Source organism: Podarcis gaigeae, assembly GCF_964106915.1.
Source record: "Podarcis gaigeae genome assembly, chromosome: 16".
Classification (NCBI taxonomy): Eukaryota; Metazoa; Chordata; class Lepidosauria; order Squamata; family Lacertidae; genus Podarcis; species Podarcis gaigeae.
This window is the reverse complement of record NC_139693.1, coordinates 21263159-21285745: the sequence shown is the minus strand read 5'-3', so window position 1 is coordinate 21285745 and position 22587 is coordinate 21263159. Positions and strand designations below refer to the sequence as shown.

General features: G+C 46.5%; 1 protein-coding gene across 1 annotated transcript in view; it reads right to left on the bottom strand.

Moving 5' to 3' along the window:
- Positions 1–22051, bottom strand: part of RBM19 (RNA binding motif protein 19) — a 101769-nt gene extending 79718 nt beyond the window's left edge. Inside the window, exons 1-16 of the mRNA XM_083717081.1 lie at positions 21850–22051; positions 20378–20560; positions 19792–19923; positions 19580–19621; positions 17848–18064; positions 13429–13721; positions 12275–12355; positions 11302–11380; positions 10852–10923; positions 10358–10558; positions 9951–10081; positions 9418–9539; positions 8063–8159; positions 6959–7069; positions 4385–4585; positions 2511–2628 (exon numbers count right to left, since the gene is read on the bottom strand). Of these exons, the coding sequence (XP_083573207.1) occupies positions 2511–2628; positions 4385–4585; positions 6959–7069; positions 8063–8159; positions 9418–9539; positions 9951–10081; positions 10358–10558; positions 10852–10923; positions 11302–11380; positions 12275–12355; positions 13429–13721; positions 17848–18064; positions 19580–19621; positions 19792–19923; positions 20378–20560; positions 21850–21885 (2116 nt within the window). The 5' untranslated portion in view covers positions 21886–22051. The remainder of the gene's footprint in view (positions 1–2510; positions 2629–4384; positions 4586–6958; positions 7070–8062; positions 8160–9417; positions 9540–9950; positions 10082–10357; positions 10559–10851; positions 10924–11301; positions 11381–12274; positions 12356–13428; positions 13722–17847; positions 18065–19579; positions 19622–19791; positions 19924–20377; positions 20561–21849) is intronic.
- Positions 22052–22587: the final 536 nt, after the last annotated feature.

Here is a 22587-nt window from a genome sequence, read left to right as displayed (position 1 = left end):
CTCACAGAGTTTTCCTGCAAATTTGCTAGAGAGAGACTTTATGAAAGACACTCTCACCGTGCCCTGGCAGTGGGAGGGCATAGCTATATGTAGTTTCCTACCTGCCTGGGCATAATCTCTTTCTGATCTCTTTCCACCAAGCCAGAAACGTGAAAACATCTGCACTGGAGCTCAGGCTCCATCTCAAACAAGACTAAAAAATGTTTTTGTAAACGAATTGCGGTTTTAGGCTGCCGGAACAAAGCAGTTCTTATTCTTCAACAAATATTCTGAGTCAGTAAATGTTATTTTCTCCTTTTACAAGACTGTTTATGTCAATATTGTTTTGTGGGGAAGAAAAGGGGGGGGGGGAATACCTGGAGAATCCAGTCTGCCTTAAGGCATTCTGGATTATTTAAAACTAAAAGGCTAAAACTAGCCTATCTAAGCTTCCTTTTAAGCTGCAAAAGGGATGCCACTCTGCTGAACTCACAAACGTGAGGAAGGAAGGATGATATCTAATAAATATATCCTCTCCTAGAATCTATTCAAATCCCAACAGGAAATTTGTCCCTGAACTTTGATAATGCTTGAAAGATGAAGGGTATGCAGCTATAGAAACAAGCCTACTGCACAAACGAGGGGGTGGGGTTTCATTCGTTGCTCCACCCACTTTTGACTCTGACCGTGCCCACTGCTGGAATGTGGCCCCCAAGAGGTCTCCCTGAAGGAAATGTGGCCCTCAGTCTGGAAAAAAAGAGTCCCCCTCCCCTTTATTTAAAGCCAGGCAAAAATTCCTATTACAGGCCTTTTCTAAATGGGGGGGGGGGGGGAACGACCCTAGAGAGGCAGCGAATTAGCAAACATAGACATTCACTTTGTTGATTCTCTGGAAAAGAAACCAGATTAGAGCCATGGGGAATGAAGACACCCCCCCTTTCCCCCCAATCTACCGTTTCCACAATAATAATAAAACGAAGTCAGCCTCACGGAGCTCTTTTGTAATCAGACGGAGGAATTTACTGCCACTTTCCCCTGGGTGCCAGAGGCTGGCAGCAGAGACCCTTATCGGCCGCGAGCAGATTTCTGAGGGCTGCGGCGCTAAAAGCCCTTTATCTAGAGGTGAGGGTCCTGGCTATGGGAAAAGGGGAATTTGCTTGCTGGGGCTGGCGTGCAGAAAGGACGTGTGGCTTTGCCTCCGTGCCTCCCTTCTCCTTTGGGAACGAGTACATACAAGCAGGAGATGGTGGGGGTTTTTTTTAATGTTTTTAAAATTAGTGGGGGGGAGCAAAACGCAAGTTGATAAATGAAAACAGAGGAGGGTCGTGTTGCCGAAATCAGGGCATCTGCAGCAGAGCTGGGAATTAAAAACATAAGAAGAGATCCCTGCTGGATCAAGCCAGTAGCCCAACTGGTCCAGCATCCTGTTCCTGGACCTGTGGGAAAACCTGCAAGCAGGATTCAAGAACAAGAGAAGACTCCTGTGGCTTCTAGCAACTTTTATTCAGAATCATCGCTGCCTCGTGGAGACAGAGCTTCGCCATCATGGCTAGCAGTCCTCTCCTCCACAAATTTGTCTAATCCTCTTTCTCAAGCCATCCGAGCTGGCACATCCTGTGGCAGGGAGTTAATTATGTGCTGCATGAAGAAGTACTTTTAACACACCAACAGGGCCTGCCAACCACAGATTTGCTCCTCCTTCTGCCCTCTCTGGCAGAGTCACCCCCAGGATGTGGTCAGTGAGCCTGGGTTGTACCTGACCAAATTCTTTTCAGCAAAGCGGCAACGAAAATAATGGGCCAAAGTTAGGTCCTATTGGCAGCATTTTTTAATTTCATTATTAAATTTCTTCACTGCCCTTCATCCGAGGATCACAGGGCGGTTTCCGTATAAAAACACAAAAATACGTAACATAGTAACAGACAAAAATGATACCCCCCAACCCACAAATTTAAAAGGCTATAGGTAAGCCTGTTAGGAGAGGAATATACTGTATTTTTCCGTGTATAAGACTAGGGTTTCCCCCCTAAAAATTAATGTTGAAAATTATTGGGCACCTTATACACGGATAGTGCTGAGGGTGGATTTCCTTAAATCTGAGTCCCCCAAAATAGAGAGTGTCTTATACATGGGGGGGGGCGTCTTATAGATGGAAAAATACGGTAATTAGGCCTGGCGCCTAATGATATGTAATGAAGGCGTCACACGAGTCTCCCTGGGGAGCCCGTTCTTGTCTTGCCCCTTTTCAGTCTTCCACATGAAGAAGGGCCTCAGATGATGATTGCATTACATGTACATTCATTTAAAGCTGCAGGATTGGACCCTGAGGAGCTTGGGCAAAGCATCTTTTAGAATTCCCTCTTCCTCTCTAGGAGGAGAGTGCTGCAGGATTCCAGCCTGCAATTTCTTCAGGAGGGAAAAGGTGACCGGCCACAGAGCAAGTGGGAAGTGGGGGTCTGGAGGCAAACCATTTAAAAACAACAACAACAACAAAAAACCCCACACATACATTAAAAACAGACACTGCATACCAGTTCCAGACTGTCCATCGCCTTCCTTCTTCCCTCCTGGAATCTCGGGTTCTCTCTTTGCAGGGCTGGAGAAGACACCCATAGGTGCCCATTCTAGATACAGGGGGATATTCTTGAACTGAGTGGTGGGGAGAAAAATATCAGTGTTTGTAAAAAAGGAAAGGTTCTGACCTCCTTTTTACTCCTTTGCCTAGTCTTCAGACCTTAGTTGGCACAAAAGAGTCTTTGAGAAAGAGTATTCTTGCAGAGTATTGCTGCTTTTATTCTTAAAAAGTCTTCTTCTCCAACCACGACCAACAGCTTTTACACACACACACACACACAAACCAAATGCAAGCAGCTTTCTATCATCCAACCAACCCACACCCAACACAACCACTGACCACTCTATATATCTAGGTACAATTTGGTGAAAGGTTGCCTGAGTCATTGTAGGCCGCTGACTCATGCTGACTTAGTTCTTTTAGCATTAAAGAAACAGCGGCCAATTTTTAGCCGTGACAAAAAATTGCCATTAGTGCAAACAGCAGAAATGAGAAGCCGCTGCTTTAAACTTCCTAGCATCCGGGCTTGTAAATTGTTATTTCAGTTTCTATTTTCGTATACCCCACCTTTCCTCCAAAAAGCTCGACATGGCACACTCTTCCCCATATTTCTCTCACAACAACCCTGTGAGGTAGGTTAGGCTGTGAGGTGATGGCTGCTACCCAAGGTCACCCAGTGAGCTTAATGGCCGATTGGGGGGTCTGAATCTTGGTCTCCCAGATCCTAGTCCGACACTCTTAACCACTGCACCACACTGGCAGTCAGATTCATCCCAAAGGTTATTATTTTTTTGCTGTTAATTTTTCTCGTAATCTAACCCACTCCATCTCCCATCTAAGAATTCTCAGACAATGGTGGGTGTTTTCCAGGACAAATGTCTACGTAGGTGCTCTCAGAAGCGAATCCCAATGGGCTCAGTTAATGGATATCATCAGCAATGTCTAGGCAACACGATGACCATGTACACACACAATAGACAATCTTTATACAATTCCTTCAAACCATAACAAGTACAAAATGAAATATTTAGTCTCAAAGACTCTCATTATTATTTGAGCACTGTTTCACAGCATTTGATATTTTCATTTACATACATTCATTCAATATAAGATGGGTTTATGAAGCAATTCCATATCCTCCCACCACGCTGACGAAGAATTCTACGAAACAGTAGTCAATATCCGGAATCACTGTTCAGTGTTGGAAATCATATTTGCTGAATATACAAAGCTTCACAGCTTGTCTTTCAAAGTCTGGTACCTCGCTTCATTTAAAGATTTTCAGAGACTTTGAGACTAAAGATTTCATTTTGTACTTGTTATGGTATGAAGGAATTCTATAAAGATTCTCTATTGCATATGTACATGGTCATTGTGTTGCCTAGACATTGCTGACATTCTCTTTGCAACACAAGGGTTTGTCCAGTTAATGGATGTAACAGATATAAATAAGTAAGCAAACAAAATTAAATTAAATTAAATGTAGTCGGGGAAGGAGTTAAAAGTCAGAGCTCCACAGAAATAGCCCTGCGGGTGCATAGTGTTCCATGAGGCTACTTGGGCGGTGGGCAGCCACCTTGGCTAAGCCCAAGCTATGCACAATTATTCATTTATTTACTCAAGGAGCAAAAGGTGGTTCTCAAAACACACACCCCCCAGCCCTCCTCATTTCATCTGCAAACAACAGCCCTGTGAGGTAGGCTAGGCTGAGAGGCGGTGACTGTGGTCCAAGGGTCACCCACCGTGGCCTTCATGGCTGAGCAGGGGATCTGAACTGTGGTCTCCCAGGGCCTAGGCCAGTGCTCTAACCACTACACCACACATCCTCACCTTCGAGTAAGCCAGTTTCGTGAACGCCCGCTTAGCTTCGGTAGGCTCCAGGAACTCCACAATGGCTGTCACCCCTCCTTCGGGGAGCAGTACCCGGCCAAGACTGCCGTGAGCCCCGAAGGCATTCTCTATTTCGGCCGCCTCTGTTCCAGCAGGCAGGTTCTTCACCAGAATCACGGTCTTGCTCCGCTCGCCGGCAGCCTGGAGGAAGAAGAGGGAAGATCGTGACTGCCCTACGAAGGAAGCTTTTGCAACGTTTGGGACTTCTTAGGCTGCAGAAGAGGCAAGTTAAGAGGCAACACAACAGAAGTTTACAAAAACTGATAGAGAAAAGTTTTCCTCCCTCTCTCATCGAGCCAGAACTTGTGGACGTCCAATGAAACTAAATGTTGGAAGATTCATGTAGTAAGGTTAAAGCTTACTGGGAAATGATATACAATGAATTGAAAAGGATGTTCAAAATAACTTTTATATAAAAAACAGAAGCTTTTCTTTTGGGACAGAACTACCAAACTGTATAGAAATTTATTTATGCTGCTACAGAAGCAAGAAAGTTACTTGCCCAAAAGTGGAAAGAAGCAGAAGTCGCAGAAAAGAAAGAATGGATACAAAAACTTATGGAATATGCAGAAATGGCAAAACTTACTGGAAGAATAAGAAATCAAGATAACAAACTGTTTATAAACAGAATGGGAATGGTTTATTGGATACTTACAGATGAATTGTAAACAGATAAAAACATTAGCAGGATTATTGTAATAACCTGCAGTTTTATAAGAGTATATATTTACAGGAGACACTTAAATGAGCAGGTTAAATGAATTTGGATATGCAGAAGACAATAAAAAATAAATTTAAGAAACCGCAGAAAGTGGGGGAAGGAAATCAATTTTTGAAATGTTAAATGGATTGTAAAATTAATGAAATGTATAAACTTGAAAGGTATAAATTAAAACTTTTTTTAAAAAAATTTGGCAGATTCGGGACAGGTAAAACCAAAGGTCATCTCTATGCAGTGCATAGTTAAACTATGGAACTCGCCCCTGCAGGAGGCAGTGATCGCCACCAACTTGAATGGTTTGAAAAGAGGATTAGACAAATTAATAGAGGTCTATCAAAGGCTACTGGGGACGCGGGTGGTGCTGTGGGTTAAACCACAGAGCCTAGGACTTGCCGATCACAAGGTTGGCGGTTTGAATCCCCACAACGGGGTGAGCTCCCGTTGCTCGGTCCCTGCTCCTGCCAAGCTAGCAGTTCAAAAGCACGTCAAAGTGCAAGTAGATAAATAAGTACCGCTCCAGCGGAAAGGTAAACAGCGTTTCCGTGCACTGCTCTGGTTCGCCAGAAGTGGCTTTATCAAGCTGGCCACATGACCCGGAAGCTGTACACCGGCTCCCTCAGCCAGTAAAGCGAGATGAGTGCCGCAACCCCAGAGTCGGTCACGACTGGACCTAATGGTCAGGGGTCCCCCCTTTATCAAAGGCTACTAGCCAGGATGGCTATCCTCTGCCCTTCATAGCTGAAGGCACCAAGGCTTCTGAATCCCAGTTGCTGGAAAGAACAGGAGGGAACGCTCAAATCCTGCTTGCTGGTTTCCCACGGGCTGTGGCCATTGTGGGAAAAGGATGCTGGACTAGATGAGCCATTGGCCTGATCCAGCAGCCTCTTCTTAGAATGGAAAGCAGGCGAAGGATTCATTTCTGACCGGGCTCCAAAATGCATTCCACCTGGCCTCCCAAGTTATCCAGCACTTTCTGGGGTAAGAAAATGCCTCTCCTCCCAAGTGAGACAAGCAGGGTGTGTGCCTCTCTACAGGAACATACTGGGTGAAGGCCATGGGCTTGGTAGGAGAGCATCTGCCTTGCATTTAGGTCCCCAGTTTGATCCCCAGCATCTCCAGTTAGGGCTGGAAGAGTCCCTTGTGTGACTCCCTGGAGAGCAGCTGCCAGTCCGTGTAGACAATCGCTAGCCTAAATTGACCGGTGGTCTTCCTCTGTATAAGGCAGCTTCCTCTGTCTAAAGGGAAGGGCTGTAGGGCTCAGTGGTTAGGATGCCTGCTTTGCATATGCAGCGTCCCAGGTTCAACCCCCAACATCTGCAGGTAGGGCTGTATGTCCCTGGCGGAAACCAGGGAGAGCTGCTGAAATTCAGTGCTGACAATACTGAGCTAGATGGGCCGATGGTTTGACAGTATAAAACAGTTTCTTATGCTCCTGTGTCTTGAAGGGGAGAAGCCATAGCTCAGTGGTTGAGAATTTGGCTTTGCATGCAGGTCTCAGGTTCAATCCCCACCATCTCCTGCCAGGGCTGGGAAAGGCTCTTCTCCTGAAACCCTGGAGAGCTGCTGCCAGCCAGTGTGGTCAATAATGAGCCAGTGGTTTAATTTACAATACACATTTACAGGGAGGTAAATCCCAGTAGAGGGGCAATTCTGACTGGGGGGAACTCCCTGCTTGAAACCCTGGACCGCTGCTGCCAGTCAGTGTACACAATATTGAGCTAGATGGACCAATGATCTGAACTCAGTAGAAGGAACACCTGCATGTTCCTCTCCCAGGGGCACATGATGTTTACCTGGCTGAAGGAATCCAGGCTGACGCCGTTGTCCAGCAGGAACTGTCGGACCCTCTGAACAAGCTCCGTTTCCCCCAGAGCCACTCTCACGGCCACACTCCCCTTGCCTTCCTGCCAAGAGACAATAATATCATTCATTTATTTCATAAAATTTAGATACGCCACCCGATCTTTTTTAAAAAACAACAACCTCAAAGCAATCTACAAACAGACAAAAACAACTGCAACATCTGAAAGAATTAAAACCAGAAAGAAACTAAATATGCACCAGAATTATAGATGTCTGGGTAGGCTTGGACTAAACCAAAATGAGTACACAGTGATGGCGCCAGCCTGATGTCAATAGGCAGGGCGTTCCAAAGTGCATTGCACTAGATGACCCTTGGGGTCCTTTCCAAGCCTACAATTCTGTGATTCTACATAGGCAACATGTTCCCCTTGTTCTCCTGGCAAGAGAGGATTTTAGATACATAAATAGATATGGATATTGCCATTAACGTAGCTGAAAGACGGGATAGAGGTTTTAAAAAATGATATATAATGAACTGAAAAGGATGTTCAAAATAACATTTATTTTTTTTTAAAAGAAAACCAAAGTTTTCTTTAGGGAATCAGGGGACAGAACTGTATAGAAATTTATTTATGTATGCTACTAGAGCAGCAAGAATGTTACTTGCCCGAAAGTGGAAAGAAACAGAAGTCCCAGTAAAGGAAGAATGGATACAAAAACTTATGGAATATGCAGAAATGGCAAAACTTACTGGAAGAATAAGAAATCAAGATAACAAACTGTTTATAAAAGAATGGGAATGGTTTGCTGGATATTTATAGTTGAATTGTAAACAAATAAAAACATTAGCAGGGTCATTGTAACAGCCTGCAGTTTTACAAGAGTATATATTTACAGTAGATAATTAAACAAGCAAGTTAAACGAATTTGGATATGCAGAAGATATGAAAAAATAAATTTAAGGAACTGCAGAAAGAGGGGGAAGAAAGTCAGATTTTGAAATGTTAAATGGATTGTAAAACTGATGAAATGTATAAATTTTAAAAGCATAAATAAAAAACAATAAAAAATTATTTTTTAAAGAGAAGACTCACGTGATCAAACACTTGGCTCTTCGTGGCATTGTACTTCAGCGCAACAGCATCGGCGACCGCATTCACTCCCATGAAAAGGGTGTTCCAGTTATGAGAGCTATATTCGGGGGGGGGGGGGATAAAATAAATAAATGAATAAATAAATATCCCATTCGGTGTCAGTTTTGGAACTGAACTGATTTTACATATGCACTGTTTAAAACCTCTTATGAAATGAAGCATGGCATTTCGCAAGGCTAGGACTCGTGAACAACCGGTGAAGCTGAATGCTGGAAGATTCGGGCCATCTTCACGCAATGCGTCATTAAACTATGGAACTCCCTGCCACAGGAGGCAGCAATGGCCACTAGCTTGGATGGCTTTCAAGGAGGATTGGACAAATCCATGCCGGACAAGGCTATCAACGGCTACTAGCCATGACGACTATTAGGGCGGTTCATAAAAAACTTTTTTTAAAAAAAATGTCTGCTCCAAAAACGTCTTACTACATTAGGGATTATATATCTGTATCTGAAATTGCATGCATATCAGTTCATATCTTGACCCTCCTCCGCGAAAATAGCTGTTTACTTGGCCATTTTCCTATGTCGTAAATGCTGAAATTTCAATTAAGTGGAGCAGGGTCAAGATATGAACTGATATGCATGAAATTTCAGGCTTGTTATGTCCTGATGCTGTATGTTTCTAATTGCTTTTTAAAAATTGTTTTTATATATGCAATTCTTTTGATTGTGTAAACCGCTTCTGGTGCAACAGAACAGCGTGACGGAAGCCAGAGCGCACGGAAACGCCGTTTACCTTCCTGCCACCTATTTGTCTACTTGCACCGGCGTGCTTTCGAATTGCTAGGTTGGCAGGAGCTGGGACAGAGTGATGGGAGCTCACTCAGTCGCGGGGATTCGAACCGCCGACCTTCTGATTGGCAAGCTCAAGAGGCTCACTAGTTTAGTCTACAGTGCCACCTTCACCCATATGTATGTTTCATAGAGATTCATTTTTAAATTTCTTCAGGGTGCCTTGTGGGAAATGATTCATAAATAAAATAAATACAGTGGTACCTCAGGGTAAGTACTTAATTCGTTCTGGAGATCTGTTCTTAACCTGAAACTGTTCTTAACCTGAAGCACCACTTTAGCTAATGGGGCCTCCCACTGCTGCTGCACCTCCGAAGCACAATTTCTGTTCTCATCCTGAAGCAAAGTTCTTAACCCGAGGTACTATTTCTGGGTTAGTGGAGTCTATAACCTGAAGCGTATGTAACCTGAAGCGTATGTAACCCAAGGTACCACTGTACACAGTTAGTAAGATTAGCAATAAGTAGGCAGCACTGGGGCTTAACGCACACAGAAACAAACCTGGAACTGCTGGCTTTGTCCTTGGATGCCTTTTGCTTCTTGTAAGACGACGCCCCAGCAGCATCTGAATCCTCCCCTTCTTCCTTCTTAATGGTGGAGGGCAAAACGTGCAGCATCCGGCCCTAGGAGAAAAGACAGCAACTCTGGAAATCCATGCCACATGAAAATAGACAACATAAAGAAAGAAAAAGAAAAAACCCTTCTCAAACTCTGGCCCCACTTCAGCAGCATCCTCCAAGTCTTCGGTGAACAGGAATGTTCTTAAATGATGTCTACTGAATGAAGCATTTCACCAGGGAAGGTGCTTCATAAAGGGGGAGCCACCACCATGAAGGTCCCGTTATGGGTCAGCACCCAGAGGCAGAACCAAAACCAAAAGGAGCTTCCCTTCCAACCACAGAGCCTGAGATGGTTCCAGGCTGGGTCTTTCCCATTCCTTGCAACCTGATCCTTAAAAAAGAAAAATTGAGAAACCTGGGATGGAACTTGTGGATTTCCTCACAAAGTGACAGCCCATCCCAAATCAGTCGTACCTGGAAAACCTGCCCATCCACTTCTGCAAAGGCTTTCACGGCATGTTCCGGGATCATGTAGGTGATGAAAGCAAAACCTTTGGGTTTCTTGGTGAGACTGTCAATGGGGAAATGGATCTCAGAGAGGGGCCCTGGAGAGAACGAGAAACAAACACACATTTCCACAAAGAAACTTTTGTGGCTGCAGAACGCAGCAGCCAAAGAAGACACAATGCAGCGCTGAGGCAACAATTGCACCATAGATTTAAAGTGCTGTGATATCACTTTAAAAAAACTGTGGCTTCCCCCAAAGAATTCTGGGGGCTGTAGTTTGCGAAGGGTGCTGAGGGTTACTAGGAGACTCCTGCTATTTCCCTCACAGAGCTAGATCTCCAGAGCAATTTATTGTTCAACTGCCGAAGGCCTACCATATTTGGAAAATATTGCTTCCAAGTCTTCTTCGGTGCTGGAGTAGGGAAGGTTCCTCACAAAGAGCCTCCCAGATTCGGAGAGGTCTTCCTCCTCTTCATCATCCTTCTTCGTCCTTTGCCAGACCTGGGGCAGGTGTTTTGAAGGGAGTTTCGCCTTCCCAGCGCTCTCTTCAGGAAATACCTCGATGTACCGCCCACCTGTGAAAACAAAGCACAGACAGAGGGGAGAAATAAATATAAAAACACACAGCGCCAAAGGAAAACAGAATAAGAGAGAAGAGGAAAGAGGCAAACCTAGGTCCAAGTTCAAAGTCATCTGCAAAGCTCTGATTATATTGTACCCAAATGGTACCCAAGTTTGTAATGTGTTTGTGACATTCACACACTATAATTTTAGACATTTATCTGAGTATCAGGAAAGAAAAGCATCTTTGGCAAACCTAGAAATTCAGAAACTAAATTGACTATTAAACCTCCTCGTGGATACATACCCATGTATTCGTGATTTCGTTTCAATGCTTTCTGCACCTCTTCCTCGCTGTTAAAATCAACAAACACATAACCTGGGAGAGGGATGAAAACACACAGGGAAGAACGTTATGACGTTTCATTTAGGTCTTACAAAGAGCAGATTTTACGTTGGGGCAGGAGAGGAAGCTGCTTTATGCCGAGTCAGGCCATTGGTCCATTTAGCTCAGCATTGTCTACACTGACTGGCAGCAGCTCTCCAGGGTTGCAGATGGGAGTCCTTCCCCAGTCCTAACTGAAAATGCCAGAGATTGAACCCAGGACCTTCTGCATGCAAGGCAGACGCTCTGCCATCGAGCGATGACCCTTCGCCACAAAAAAAAATTCCCCACATCAAAGGTCACTTATTATGGTGCTTGGAGACCTTCAGGTGACAAGCAACTAGTATGTTTAATGAATGAAATGAATGTTACCTGTCTTATTCCCATGGGCATTCCTTGCAATCCTGATCGCCACTGGCCGGAGAGGCACAAGAAACTCCTTGATGTTTTGCTGCGGAGAGTAGAAGTTCAAGTCAGTTCACGGGGGAGCTGTTAAAAAGGTAAAGGGACCCCTGACCATTAGGTCCAGTTGTGACCGACTCTGGGGTTGCGGCGTTCATCTCGCTTTATTGGCCAAGGGAGCCGGCGTATAGCTTTTGGGTCATGTGGCCAGGATGACTAAGCCGCTTCTGGCGAACCAGAGCAGCGCACGGTAACGCCGTTTACCTTTCCGCCGGAGCAGTACCTATTTCTCTACTTGCACTTTGAGGTGCTTTCAAACTGCTAGGTGGGCAGGAGCAGGGACAGAGGAACGGGAGCTCACCACGTCACGGGGATTCGAACCGCCAACCTTCTGATCGGCAAGTCCTAGGCTCTGTGGTTTAACCCACAGCGCCACCCGCATCCCTTGGGGAGTTGTTAGGCGGCCCCTATTCCCCACACTACAATTCTCAGAGTTTCTTGTGAAGAAGAATTGACTGTTCAGCCACAAGGGGAACTGTAGCTCTGGGAGAGGACATGGGGTCCCGCAACTTCATCATCACTATTCTATTTATATCTCACCTATTCCCCAGGCCGGGACTCAAAGCAGCTTGCAAAAATTAAAACAACGGTCTGGCTTCTCTAGAGGGAAGAGTTCCAAAATCTGGAAGCAGACACCAAAAAGGCCCTTCTCCTGCAACCCCACCAAGCATGGTAAGAAGGCCTTCCCCAAAGATCTCAGAGCTCGGGCAGGTTTGCATGGGATAATGCATTCCTGCAGATAGCCCGGACCTAAGCAATATATAGCAAACTACAGTTCCCAGGATTCTCTGGGAGACGTCAAGGCTGTTTAAAGTGGTATCACAGCGTTTTAAATGAATGGAGCGATTGGAGCCCTAGATAAGCTCCTGCAAAGGGCACCTACCTCTGTGACGTTGAACGGGGCGCCTCGCAGCTTCACCGTGTAGGGAGTGGTAGGCTCATTTGCACCAGCCGGAGTTTTTGCCTGTGCGAAGAAAGACACATGTCATCAACGAAAGTCTAAAGAGGTATTTTTTGGTGGTTCCTTTATAACCTCTCTAGGTCAAGGCATGCTGGAACACAACACAAACCGCCTAATATCAGGTCAGACAATCCGTTCAACATACCCAACACCTGCCTGGTTTGCACATCAACAGTGAGTGTGGACTAAGACCTGGGAGGCCACAGTTCAAATCCCAACTCAGCCATGCAGCTTACTAAGTGACCTTGGGCCAGTCGCTGCCTCTCAGCCCAACCCGCCTCGCAGGGTTGTTGTGAAGGTAAAATGGAGAGGAAGAGAACTTTGTATGCCACCTTGAGTTCCTTGGAACTCAAAGAAACAGAAACTAGCCTACTGTACAAAAGATAAAATTTACATTTATTACTCTGCCTCCCCCTTTAGACTCTGGCCCCGACCACTGCTGCTATGTGGCCTCCAGAAGGTTGCTGAGAACGGAATGTGGCCCTCGTCTTGAAAACTCTTCCCTTCCCTTAGACCAGTGTTGCCCAAACTTGGATCTCCAGCTGTTTTTGGACTACAACTCCCATCACCCCTAGCTAGCAAGACCAGTGGTCAGGGATGATGGGAACTGTAGTCTGAATAAGCTGGAGACTCAAGTTTGGGAAACACTAAAAGGTAAAGGTAAAGGTACCCCTGCCCGTACAGGCCAGTCTTGACAGACTCTGGGGTTGTGCGCCCATCTCACTCAAGAGGCCAGGGGCCAGCGCTGTCCGGAGACACTTCCGGGTCACGTGGCCAGCGTGACATCGCTGCTCTGGCGAGCCAGAGCCGCACACGGAAACGCCGTTTACCTTCCCGCTGGTAAGCGGTCCCTATTTATCTACTTGCACCCGGAGGTGCTTTCGAACTGCTAGGTTGGCAGGCGCTGGGACCGAGCAGCGGGAGCGCACCCCGCCGCAGGGATTCGAACCGCCGACCTTTCGATCGGCAAGTCCTAGGCGCTGAGGGTTTAACCCACAGCGCCACCTGCGTCCCTTTGGGAAACACTAGTCTACACTATAAGGAGAATGCCATCTAGGGTTGGCTTGCGGGTCTACCTGGGATGCAGCTTTCAATTTCTTCTTCTCCTTCGTGACACTTCCCTGTCCCTTGATCTTTTCATCCAGCCCAGGTCCCGTTGCGAGGACAGCGCCTGGGGCGTGCTTCTGGTGGGGCTCCTCATCCTCTGCCTCCTCTTCTCCTCCATCAAAGCCCCTGCTGTCTAACTCCTCGGTCTCACTCTCCTCCCCAGACGAAGGCAAGGACCCATCGCCCTTCACCACTTTAGACCTCAGGTAGTCCATGTCAGAGAGCTCCTGCCTGGCCGCCATCTTGCCCTCAGAGGTTTTTCCTGCAAGTTGGGAACAAGGGGAAGGAAGAGAGAGTCACCTCCTTGTGTGCTTTTTGGGGAGTCTACCTGGTAAGCAAAGGACTTGCTCACAGAACAATATGGCTTCAGATTTAGAGAGGGAGACACCCATTCACCTCCCAGAGCTACAATTCCCAGAGTTGCCTATGAAGAGGGACTGACTGTTAAACCACTCTGGGAATGGCAGCTCTGTGAGGGTAACAGAGAGCCTCTCCGAACAAGTGCCATCACACTTAAGGAATTACAGTTAAGGGTGCTGAGAGCTGAAGACCCCAATATCCCAGGGAACTCAGAGAATTGTAGCTCTCTGAAGGTCCCCTGACCACTTTCAACACCCTATAAACAAAGTGCAGCTTCTAGAATTCTTTGGGCCTGTTTAAAGTGGTAGAGTAGCACTTTCAATGTGTGGTGTTAATGTGGCCATAGAGCAGGCATAGGCAAACTCAGCCCTCCAGATGCTTGGGGACTACAACTCCCATCATCCCCGACCGCTGGTCCTGTTAGCCAGGGATGATGTGAGTTGTAGCCCCAAAACATCTGGAGGGCCGAGTTTGCCTATGCCTGCCATAGAGGGAGCAAGTCTCACTATTAGTAAATACCTATAGCAGCAGGGAGGGACGCGGGTGGCACTGTGGGTTAAACCACAGAGCCTAGGACTTGCCGATCAGAAGGTTGGCGGTTCGAATCCCCGCAATGGGGTGAGCTCCCGTTGCTCAGTCTCAGCTCCTGCCAACCTAGTAGTTCGAAAGCATGTCAAAGTGCAAGTAGATAAATAGGTACCCCTCCGGCGGGAAGGTAAATGGCGTTTCCATATGCTGCTCTGGTTCGCCAGAAGCGGCTTAGTCATGCTGGCCACATGACCCGGAAGCTGTACGCCGGCTCCCTCAGCCAATAAAGCAAGATGAGCGCCGCAACCCCAGAGTCGGTCACGACTGGACCTAATGATCAGGGGTCCCTTTACCTTTTTATAGTGGCAGGAGGAGAACTTTTCCCCCCTATAAAGATCTGCTAATCCACTGGGAGGAAGCAGTCAGAGGCCTCGGCACATGGTGGACGGTGCCAGAGCCTGCTACAGGGCCCCCCAACAAACGAAAACAGAAGCAAATATCTCCAAAGAAAAAGAGACCCCTCAGTGGTGGCACCATGGCCGTTAAATGCTCTCCCTAGAGAGGCCGCCCTGGCACCTTCCTGTGGTCTTTTGCAAACCTGTGAAACGATTTTTTCTCCCAGCTTTCTTTTTTAAAAGAAACCAAACAAACCAATTTTGACAAGTACATAATTTAGCTTTAAATATATTTTACTTCCATGCAGAGTTTAAACATGGGATCAATGGACTAATCCAATAAAATTCCCTTGTGTTCCAGTGCCATTTGTTCATTTGTGAGATGAGTACTTTTGAACCATCTGGTTTTCATCCCTTCTTTCTTTTAGGAAAGCCTTTTATGCTGCAAACAGTGGCATTGTATTGTAAATATTCGTTTTGCATTCATATTACACAGGCCCCTTCACTGCATTGTGTTCAACACCTGCTGGAAACTTTTCTGTTTAGACATGTAATTTTATTACATCCGTAAATATGTTTAAAAAATGTGCCGGCTCTTATCTTGATATTTTTTTTGCGTCTACTTGTTATTAAAGTATGTTGACTCTATTGGTACCGTATTTTTCGTCCTATAGGACGCACTGGCCCATAGGACGCACCTCGTTTTTCGGCGTGGGGAATGAATAAAAAAAATTTATTCCCCCCCCCAGCCGCGGCTGCCGCCCCAAGCCTTGCACACGCCTGCCCGAAGCACGGGGCACCCTCCGGAGGGCTCCCTGTGCTTCAGGCAGCAGGCTGCCGCCCCAAGCCTTGCGCGCCCGGCGGGAGCTTCTGCCGGGCGTGCAAGGCTTGCAGACACTCGCCCGAAGCACGGGGAGCCCTCCGGAGGGCTCCTCGTGCTTCGGGCGGCAGGCTGCCGCCCCAAGCCTTGCGCGCTCGGCGGTATCTCCTACCGGGCACGGAAGGCTTGCAGACACTCGCCCGAAGCACGGGGAGCCCTCCGGAGGGCTCCCTGTGCTTCGGGCAACAGGCTGCCGCCCCAAGCCTCGCGCGCCCGGCGGGAGCTCCTGCCGGGCATGCAAAGCTTGCAGACACTCGCCCGAAGCACGGGGAGCCCTCCGGAGGGGTCCTCGTGCTTCGGGTAACAGGCTGCCGCCCCAAGCCTCGCGCGCCTGGCGGGAGCTCCTGCCGGGCGCACAAGGCTTGCGGAGAGGTTCCTGAAGCCTGGAGAGCGAGAGGGGTCGGTGCGCACCGATGCCTCTCGCTCTCCAGGCTTCAGCGAAAGCCTGCATTCGCCCCATAGGACTCACACACTTTTCCCCTTCATTTTTGGAGGGGGAAAAGTGCGTCCTATGGGGTGAAAAATACGGTATATCCTTATTAATATTTTACATTGTTGTGACATAAAACAGTTGGAGGTATGCGGGTTTACAAAAAAAAGAATTAAAAATTGATATAAAATTGCTTAACTAAATAAACGTTTTCCATTGCTTTGTAAATATACATATATATTGTGCATACATATTTATTGGGCTGCATCCAGCAGTATGAGTAGACCTACTGAAAACAATGGACATGGGTAACTTAGGCCTATTAATTTCAACAGGTCTACTTTGAGTAGATCTTAAGTTGGCTATGCAACCTGTTATATATTTTCATTTCTGTTTTATGGGCTCCACCAAGAAATCAGCATTACCGGGCAGCCTTTTAAGATATCAGTTTATATCCACCTAAGCCATATCCACAAGCAGAGTGGACCCATCGAAATCAATGGGCCAAACTTAGTCATGTCCATTAATCTCAGTGGGTTTCCTCTGAGTAGGACTAATATTGGTTAGGACTAATGAGATACTGAACTAAAATAAATAAAGCATCTTGCTCTATGAAGGAGGATTATACTGAAGGCAAATGAGCATATGGTCACAAATCCAATACATTCAGGACTGGCACAGTCCATAAGAAATCCAGTTGCAGCAGACTTAAAACTTTAAGTAACTTACAAGAACTTATTATAAGACTAAACCTTAACGCTATAGCATACAGAACACTAGAACCAAGAGGTAGAAAGAGAAAGTAAGAAACCCAGGCTCCTCCTGGCCTGACTATAATAGTCAGCACGACCTTGGCAGAAAGGATAACAAAACCAGTTTAAGCCAGCTGTACTCAGCTTCCCAGGAGAAATAACCCAAACTAGAGCCTTCTACCTGTTTCTTTCACATAGAAAGCAAACTTCCTAGAACCCTCTTGAATTAAGCAAAACAAGAAAGATCTCTACTCATCAGATCCATACTTTCTGTACTAAGAAATGCAAACTGACAATTCTGTACTCATGTGGCGTTGCAAAAACCAGGAAAATGACACTCATCCTTCTTCCCCCTCCCCCCTCAAAAAACACAGGTAATTAATGTGTTAAACCAGGGGTTGGCAACCTAAAGGCCCATTGGCCACAAGCAGCCCATGGGGGTCGTTGAACTGGCCCATGGACCCCTGCCGCCCGGCTCCTGTGCACCACACTAAACCGGTGCAGAGCAGAGCGGGGACTGCCTTCCACGACACTGGCCGGCTTCCCATTGGCTGCAGGAAGCTCCTGCAGCCAATGGGAAGCTGCGCACGCCTCCTCCGCACCGGAAGGAGTGCCGGAAATAGCATTCGTGCATGCATGCATACTCTGGCCCACCGCGGCGTCTGTGGGACCATGAACTGCCCCAAGCCACAAAAACTCCTGTGTTAAAACCTAATTAAACTGGGCACACCACAGCTCAATTCGGTTCAGGACGCAACCCCCTTCTCCCCTGTGAGGCTTGGAGTGGGTGTGTATGCATGCACAGCCCTGCTGTTCTGCTATACTAACTAAACCAGTGTTTCCCAAACTTGAGTCTCCAGCTGTTTTTGGACTACAACTCCCATCATCCCTAGCTGGCAGGACCAGTGGTCAGAGATGATGGGAATAGTAGTTCAAAAGCAGCTGGCGACCCAAGTCTGAGAAACACTGAGCTAGAGTCTCCTTGCAGAGCAAAGCCACTTGTGAGATGCAGAGTCTCCCAAACAAGCCCTATGTCCAATTACCTCGGGTAATTCCCTCCTCTTGTTCCTCCTCTCCATCCTCGGCTTCCCTCTCGCTTAGGCTCTCCGACCCGTCGGAGTCAAAGTTCAGATAATCGTCCGTCTGCTTGGCTTTGCTCTTCTTGGGCTCCTCCACTTTGGCATCGTTGGACCATGTGGCCGCCTTAGACCGCTTCTGGTGCACTGCCAGGAAGTCTTGAAACGTCTCCTCTTCTTCCAGCTGTCAAAAAGGAGAGATGGAAAAGGGGTCACCAAGGTCAGAGAGAACATCAAAAGCTGGCATGAAGGGGCTTCCCAGCACTGTAGCAGAGTCTGTCTTTCATGTGCAGAAGGTCCCCGGTTCCACCCCCGGCATTTCCTCTTTTCCCCCCAAAAATGTCAAAAACAAGTTTTTTACACACACACACACTTGTTTACATTGAACCATAATTCATATCCATATCTTTATGGGGTTCCCTGAACCCCCAGACTTCTCTCCCCCCCCCCCCCCGCCTTTGGCTTCCAAAATTTATCTTCCTTTTTAAACTGCATCTAATTGCCTTTAAATTAGACATGGACATGGGTGGCGCTGTGGGTTAAACCACAGAGCCTGGGACTTGCCGATCAGAAGGTCGGCAGTTCGAATCCCCATAACGGGGTGAGCTCCCGTTGCTCAGTCCCAGCTCCTGCCTACCTAGCAGTTCGAAAGCACGCCAAAGTGCAAGTAGATAAATAGGTACTGCTCTGGCGGGAAGGTAAACGCTGTTTCTGTGCGCTGCTCTGGTTCGCCAGAAGCGGCTTAGTCATGCTGGCCACATGACCCCTGTACGCCGGCTCCTTTGGCCAATAAAGCGAGATGAGCGCCGCAACTCCAGAGTTGGTCATGACTGGACCTAATGGTCAGGGGTCCCTTTACCTTTACCTTAATTACCTTTATCCAAATTATTATACAGTGGTACCTCAGTTTAAGAACAGCCCTGTTTACAAACAATTCGGTTTACAAACTCCGCAAAACCGAAAGTAGTGTCCCGGGTTGCAAACTTTACCTCGGTCTAAGAACGGAATCTGAACGGTGGAAGGGCACCGACAGCAGGAGGCCTCATTAGGGAAAGTGCACCTTGGTTTAAGAACGGTTTCGGTTTAAGAACAGGATTAAGTTTGTAAACCAAGGTACCACTTTAATTCATTTTTATCCTTTGTCTTTTTAAGTTACAGTGCTATGTCAATCCTGCTAATGTTTTTAAATCTTTACAATGTTCTTTAATATATTCTATAAAGTTATGCCCTTCTCCATTAATTTTTTTATCCTCTTGGTGCCTGATCTTGCCCATCAGCCTTGCCATCTCCACATATTCCATCGTCTTCATTATCCATTCTTCTTTCGATGGGGCCCTTTCTTCTTTCCATCCCTGGGCCAATAGTATTCTAGCCACGGTTGTCACATACATAAACAGTACTTTCTTATTCTTCGGTAATTCCACCCCTGGCATTTCCAACGTAGCATGCTTTATGGGAAGTTGGCAGTGAATCTGGTCAGACTAGGACCTGGGAGACCAGGGTTCAAATCCCCACTCGGCCATGATATATTTACTAGGTGATCTTCTGCCAGTCACGGTCTCTTAGCCCACAACCAACCTCCCAGGTTTGTTTTGGGGGGATTAAGTGAGATGAGGGAGAACCACATGCACAACCTTAAGCTCCTTTGAGAAAAAGGTGGGATATAAATGCGGCCAATAAATAAATAGCTTATGCTTGCCTCCTTTAACTCCCCCGGTCGATTCTTCTTTTTCTTTTTCTCCTGAAAAATATGGGTTTTTAAAATGGTTACTTTAAATGACAGGAGACATTTAATACCAATTTGCAGTCAGCTCTCAAGAGAATAAAAGACAGGGCCAAGAAAACCAAACACCAGAGGTTTTCCTTAAGATATTTTTGACAAAGTTATTTTTTTAAAAAAATAAATCTTACTTGTTTTGCTTCTTTATTACCAGAACTTTTTGTAAACTTTTCAGGAGCTTCCTTTAACACTGGGGGCTTGAGAGAGTGTTTGCTCCAGGCTCTGGGTTTCTGTGGGTCCCCAAAAGACTTACAAAATTCAACCTGCAAAAGAATAAAAAATGGTTATGGCGCAGGTCTTTATGATTTGATGGCACATTAGACTCAAGTAAATACGGTATATATGAACTTTCACACAACATAAAGGCTACTTCCAGGAATATAGTGCATGTATAGTACTAATTTCTGTAGGGGGCTTTCTGGAAGAAAATCACAGAGAGATTAACACTAATGCTATATTATTTTATATTTCTGGAAGTAAATCATGTGCAGATATAGGCAAGGAAACAACAGGGAAATGGAGTAAGCTGCTGTGTGAATGCAGTCTTAGTTGGATGCAACCCACTCCAGATTTTATTTTATGTCTTCCTGATTGGCAGCTAGGTTCAGAGTAGTGCACAGCAATCCCGACTCTTTCTCCCCACCTGGTAAAAAAACAAAAAACCTCAACATCCTGCCCCATTACTTGACATTATAGTGCATCTGAAAGACACCTCACCGTCACTCTGGCTGTGTCTATGAAGCTTTTGTTGAAATGGGCAAGGGCCACATTGGCTTCCTCTTCTGATTTAAAGCCAATAAACCCAAATTTGCGGAATTTGCCATCCTTGGTGAATTTCAAACTGCAGTCAGTCAGCGTGCCAAATGCAGCAAAGAGGTTCCGGAAGCGCTCTTCCTTCATCTAGAGGAAACAGATTTGTTCAAGCAGTGTTAAGAACACAACATGTTGGTAACGGGGAACTCAAAGCCCTTCAGGTCTTGCTGGACTAGAGCTCCCATCACAGGAAGCTGCCTTACACTGAGTCTGACCATTGGTCCACCTACCTTAGTACTGTCAACACTGACTCACAGTGGCTCTTCAGAATTACAGGCTAGGGTCTCTCCAAGCCCTACCAGGGATTGAACCTGAGACCTTCTGGAAGCAAAACAGATGTTCTGCCACTGAGCTGCGACCCTTTATCCCTAGCAATGGGGCTGGTGGGAGCTGGGATTCCAAAACCATCTGGAAGACCACAGGCTCCCCATCCCTGCAGCAGACAGTCTGTGGGCAGGAGGAGTCTTCAAGCCACTGTGGGAGGCTGGAAGTTGGGCTAGGTAGATTTTTGGTCTGATCCATCAGGCTTGTTTTTATAATGAAGTGGCAAACATCTGGGGCTATTGCAGCGGTACTCAACTTGTGGGTCCCCAGATGTTGTTGATCTACAACTCCCATCATCCCTGAGCTCTGGGCTTGCTAGCTAGGGGTGATGGGAGTTGTAGTTCAACAACATCTGGGGACCCACAGGTTGCGAAAGGCTGGTTTAGAGAAAAGGTGAAGAGGAAGCAGCACAATAGAGATGTAAAGGATTATGCATGATGTAGAGAACACCCCCATCTCCCGTAATGCTAGACATCCAATAAAACTGAATGCTGAAGCATTCAAAAAGAAGAAAAGAAATTTATCCCTGCAGCATAGTTAAACTATGGAATTCTCTCCCACAACAGACAGTGATCAACACCAACACAGATGGCTTTATAAGAAGCTTAGACAAATACTAGCCCCAATGGCTGTGTGCTAATTCCACTGCCAGAGGAAGTATGCCTCTGGATACTAGTTGCTGAGAATCACAAGCAGTGGGGAGTGCTGCTGTGTTCACATTTGTGCCTTAAGGACATACAAACATAAGATCCCCGCTAGGTCAGGCCAATGGCCCATCTAGTCCAGTAATCCTGTTCTCAACCTGGTCAACCAAATGGCTGTGGGAAAGCAGGATTCGAGCCCAAGAACAACTCTCCCCACCTATGAATCCCCTCAGCTGGGAACCAGAGGCATAACGCCTCTAGCACTGGAAATAAAGCATAGCCATTATGGCTAGTAGCACGCAGCTGCCGTGATCCATCAGACTGTTATGCTCTCGGCACAGAGTCCCTTTACCCCACGCGAGCCACGTCCACACCAGCCCAAACTGCCTTCTGCACACCGCCTCTCACCCCGTTCGGCAGGTTCTTCACGATAAGTCGCGACATCTTGAAACAGCTGCGTTTTCTCCCCCTCTTTCAGGACCGGAATCCAGCGAGAACCGCTTCAAGGGAGCAATAACATTACTCCTGGTAGCCACGCCGCTCCCTGGGCGCCGCCATGTTGCGATACAGCTCGAGATCACGTGACAAGAGGCTCCACCCCCACACTAAAGCGCATGCGCGGCGGAGGAAAAGCTCCTCCTCTGTTAAAGCGGCTGAGGCTAGATTGGGAAGTCACCCAAAGGGGATGCAAAGCAAAAATGACGGCTGGTCACCACTTCCGGTTCTGAGTGGAGTTTCTGCGGGGGAAATCCTCGCAAGGGAATAGGACCGGGGGACCATAGACATATAGAGTGACTTCCCTATTTTGCAATCATAGAGGCAAAACCAATCAAAATAGAAGAGACATATAACAACTGATATCCTTTTGAATGTGTTGTGCAAGCAGGGATTCTCGGTTTCTTTTTTATTTTTATTTTATTATGCATTTTGTGTTTTTTTATATTGGGGTGTTTTTTTGGTGAACCGCCCTGAGATCTAGGGATGAAAGGCAGCAAAGAAATATTATAAATAAATTAATAAGAATAATAATTGGTAAGCAAATGAAAAGTCATACTGCATGAGTCTAGTGCTGCATTGAAAGCCCCCTTTAAATGTTTGTACACCTGTGCATTGTCGTACTGTTGTATTATGGATATCTAGTGATCT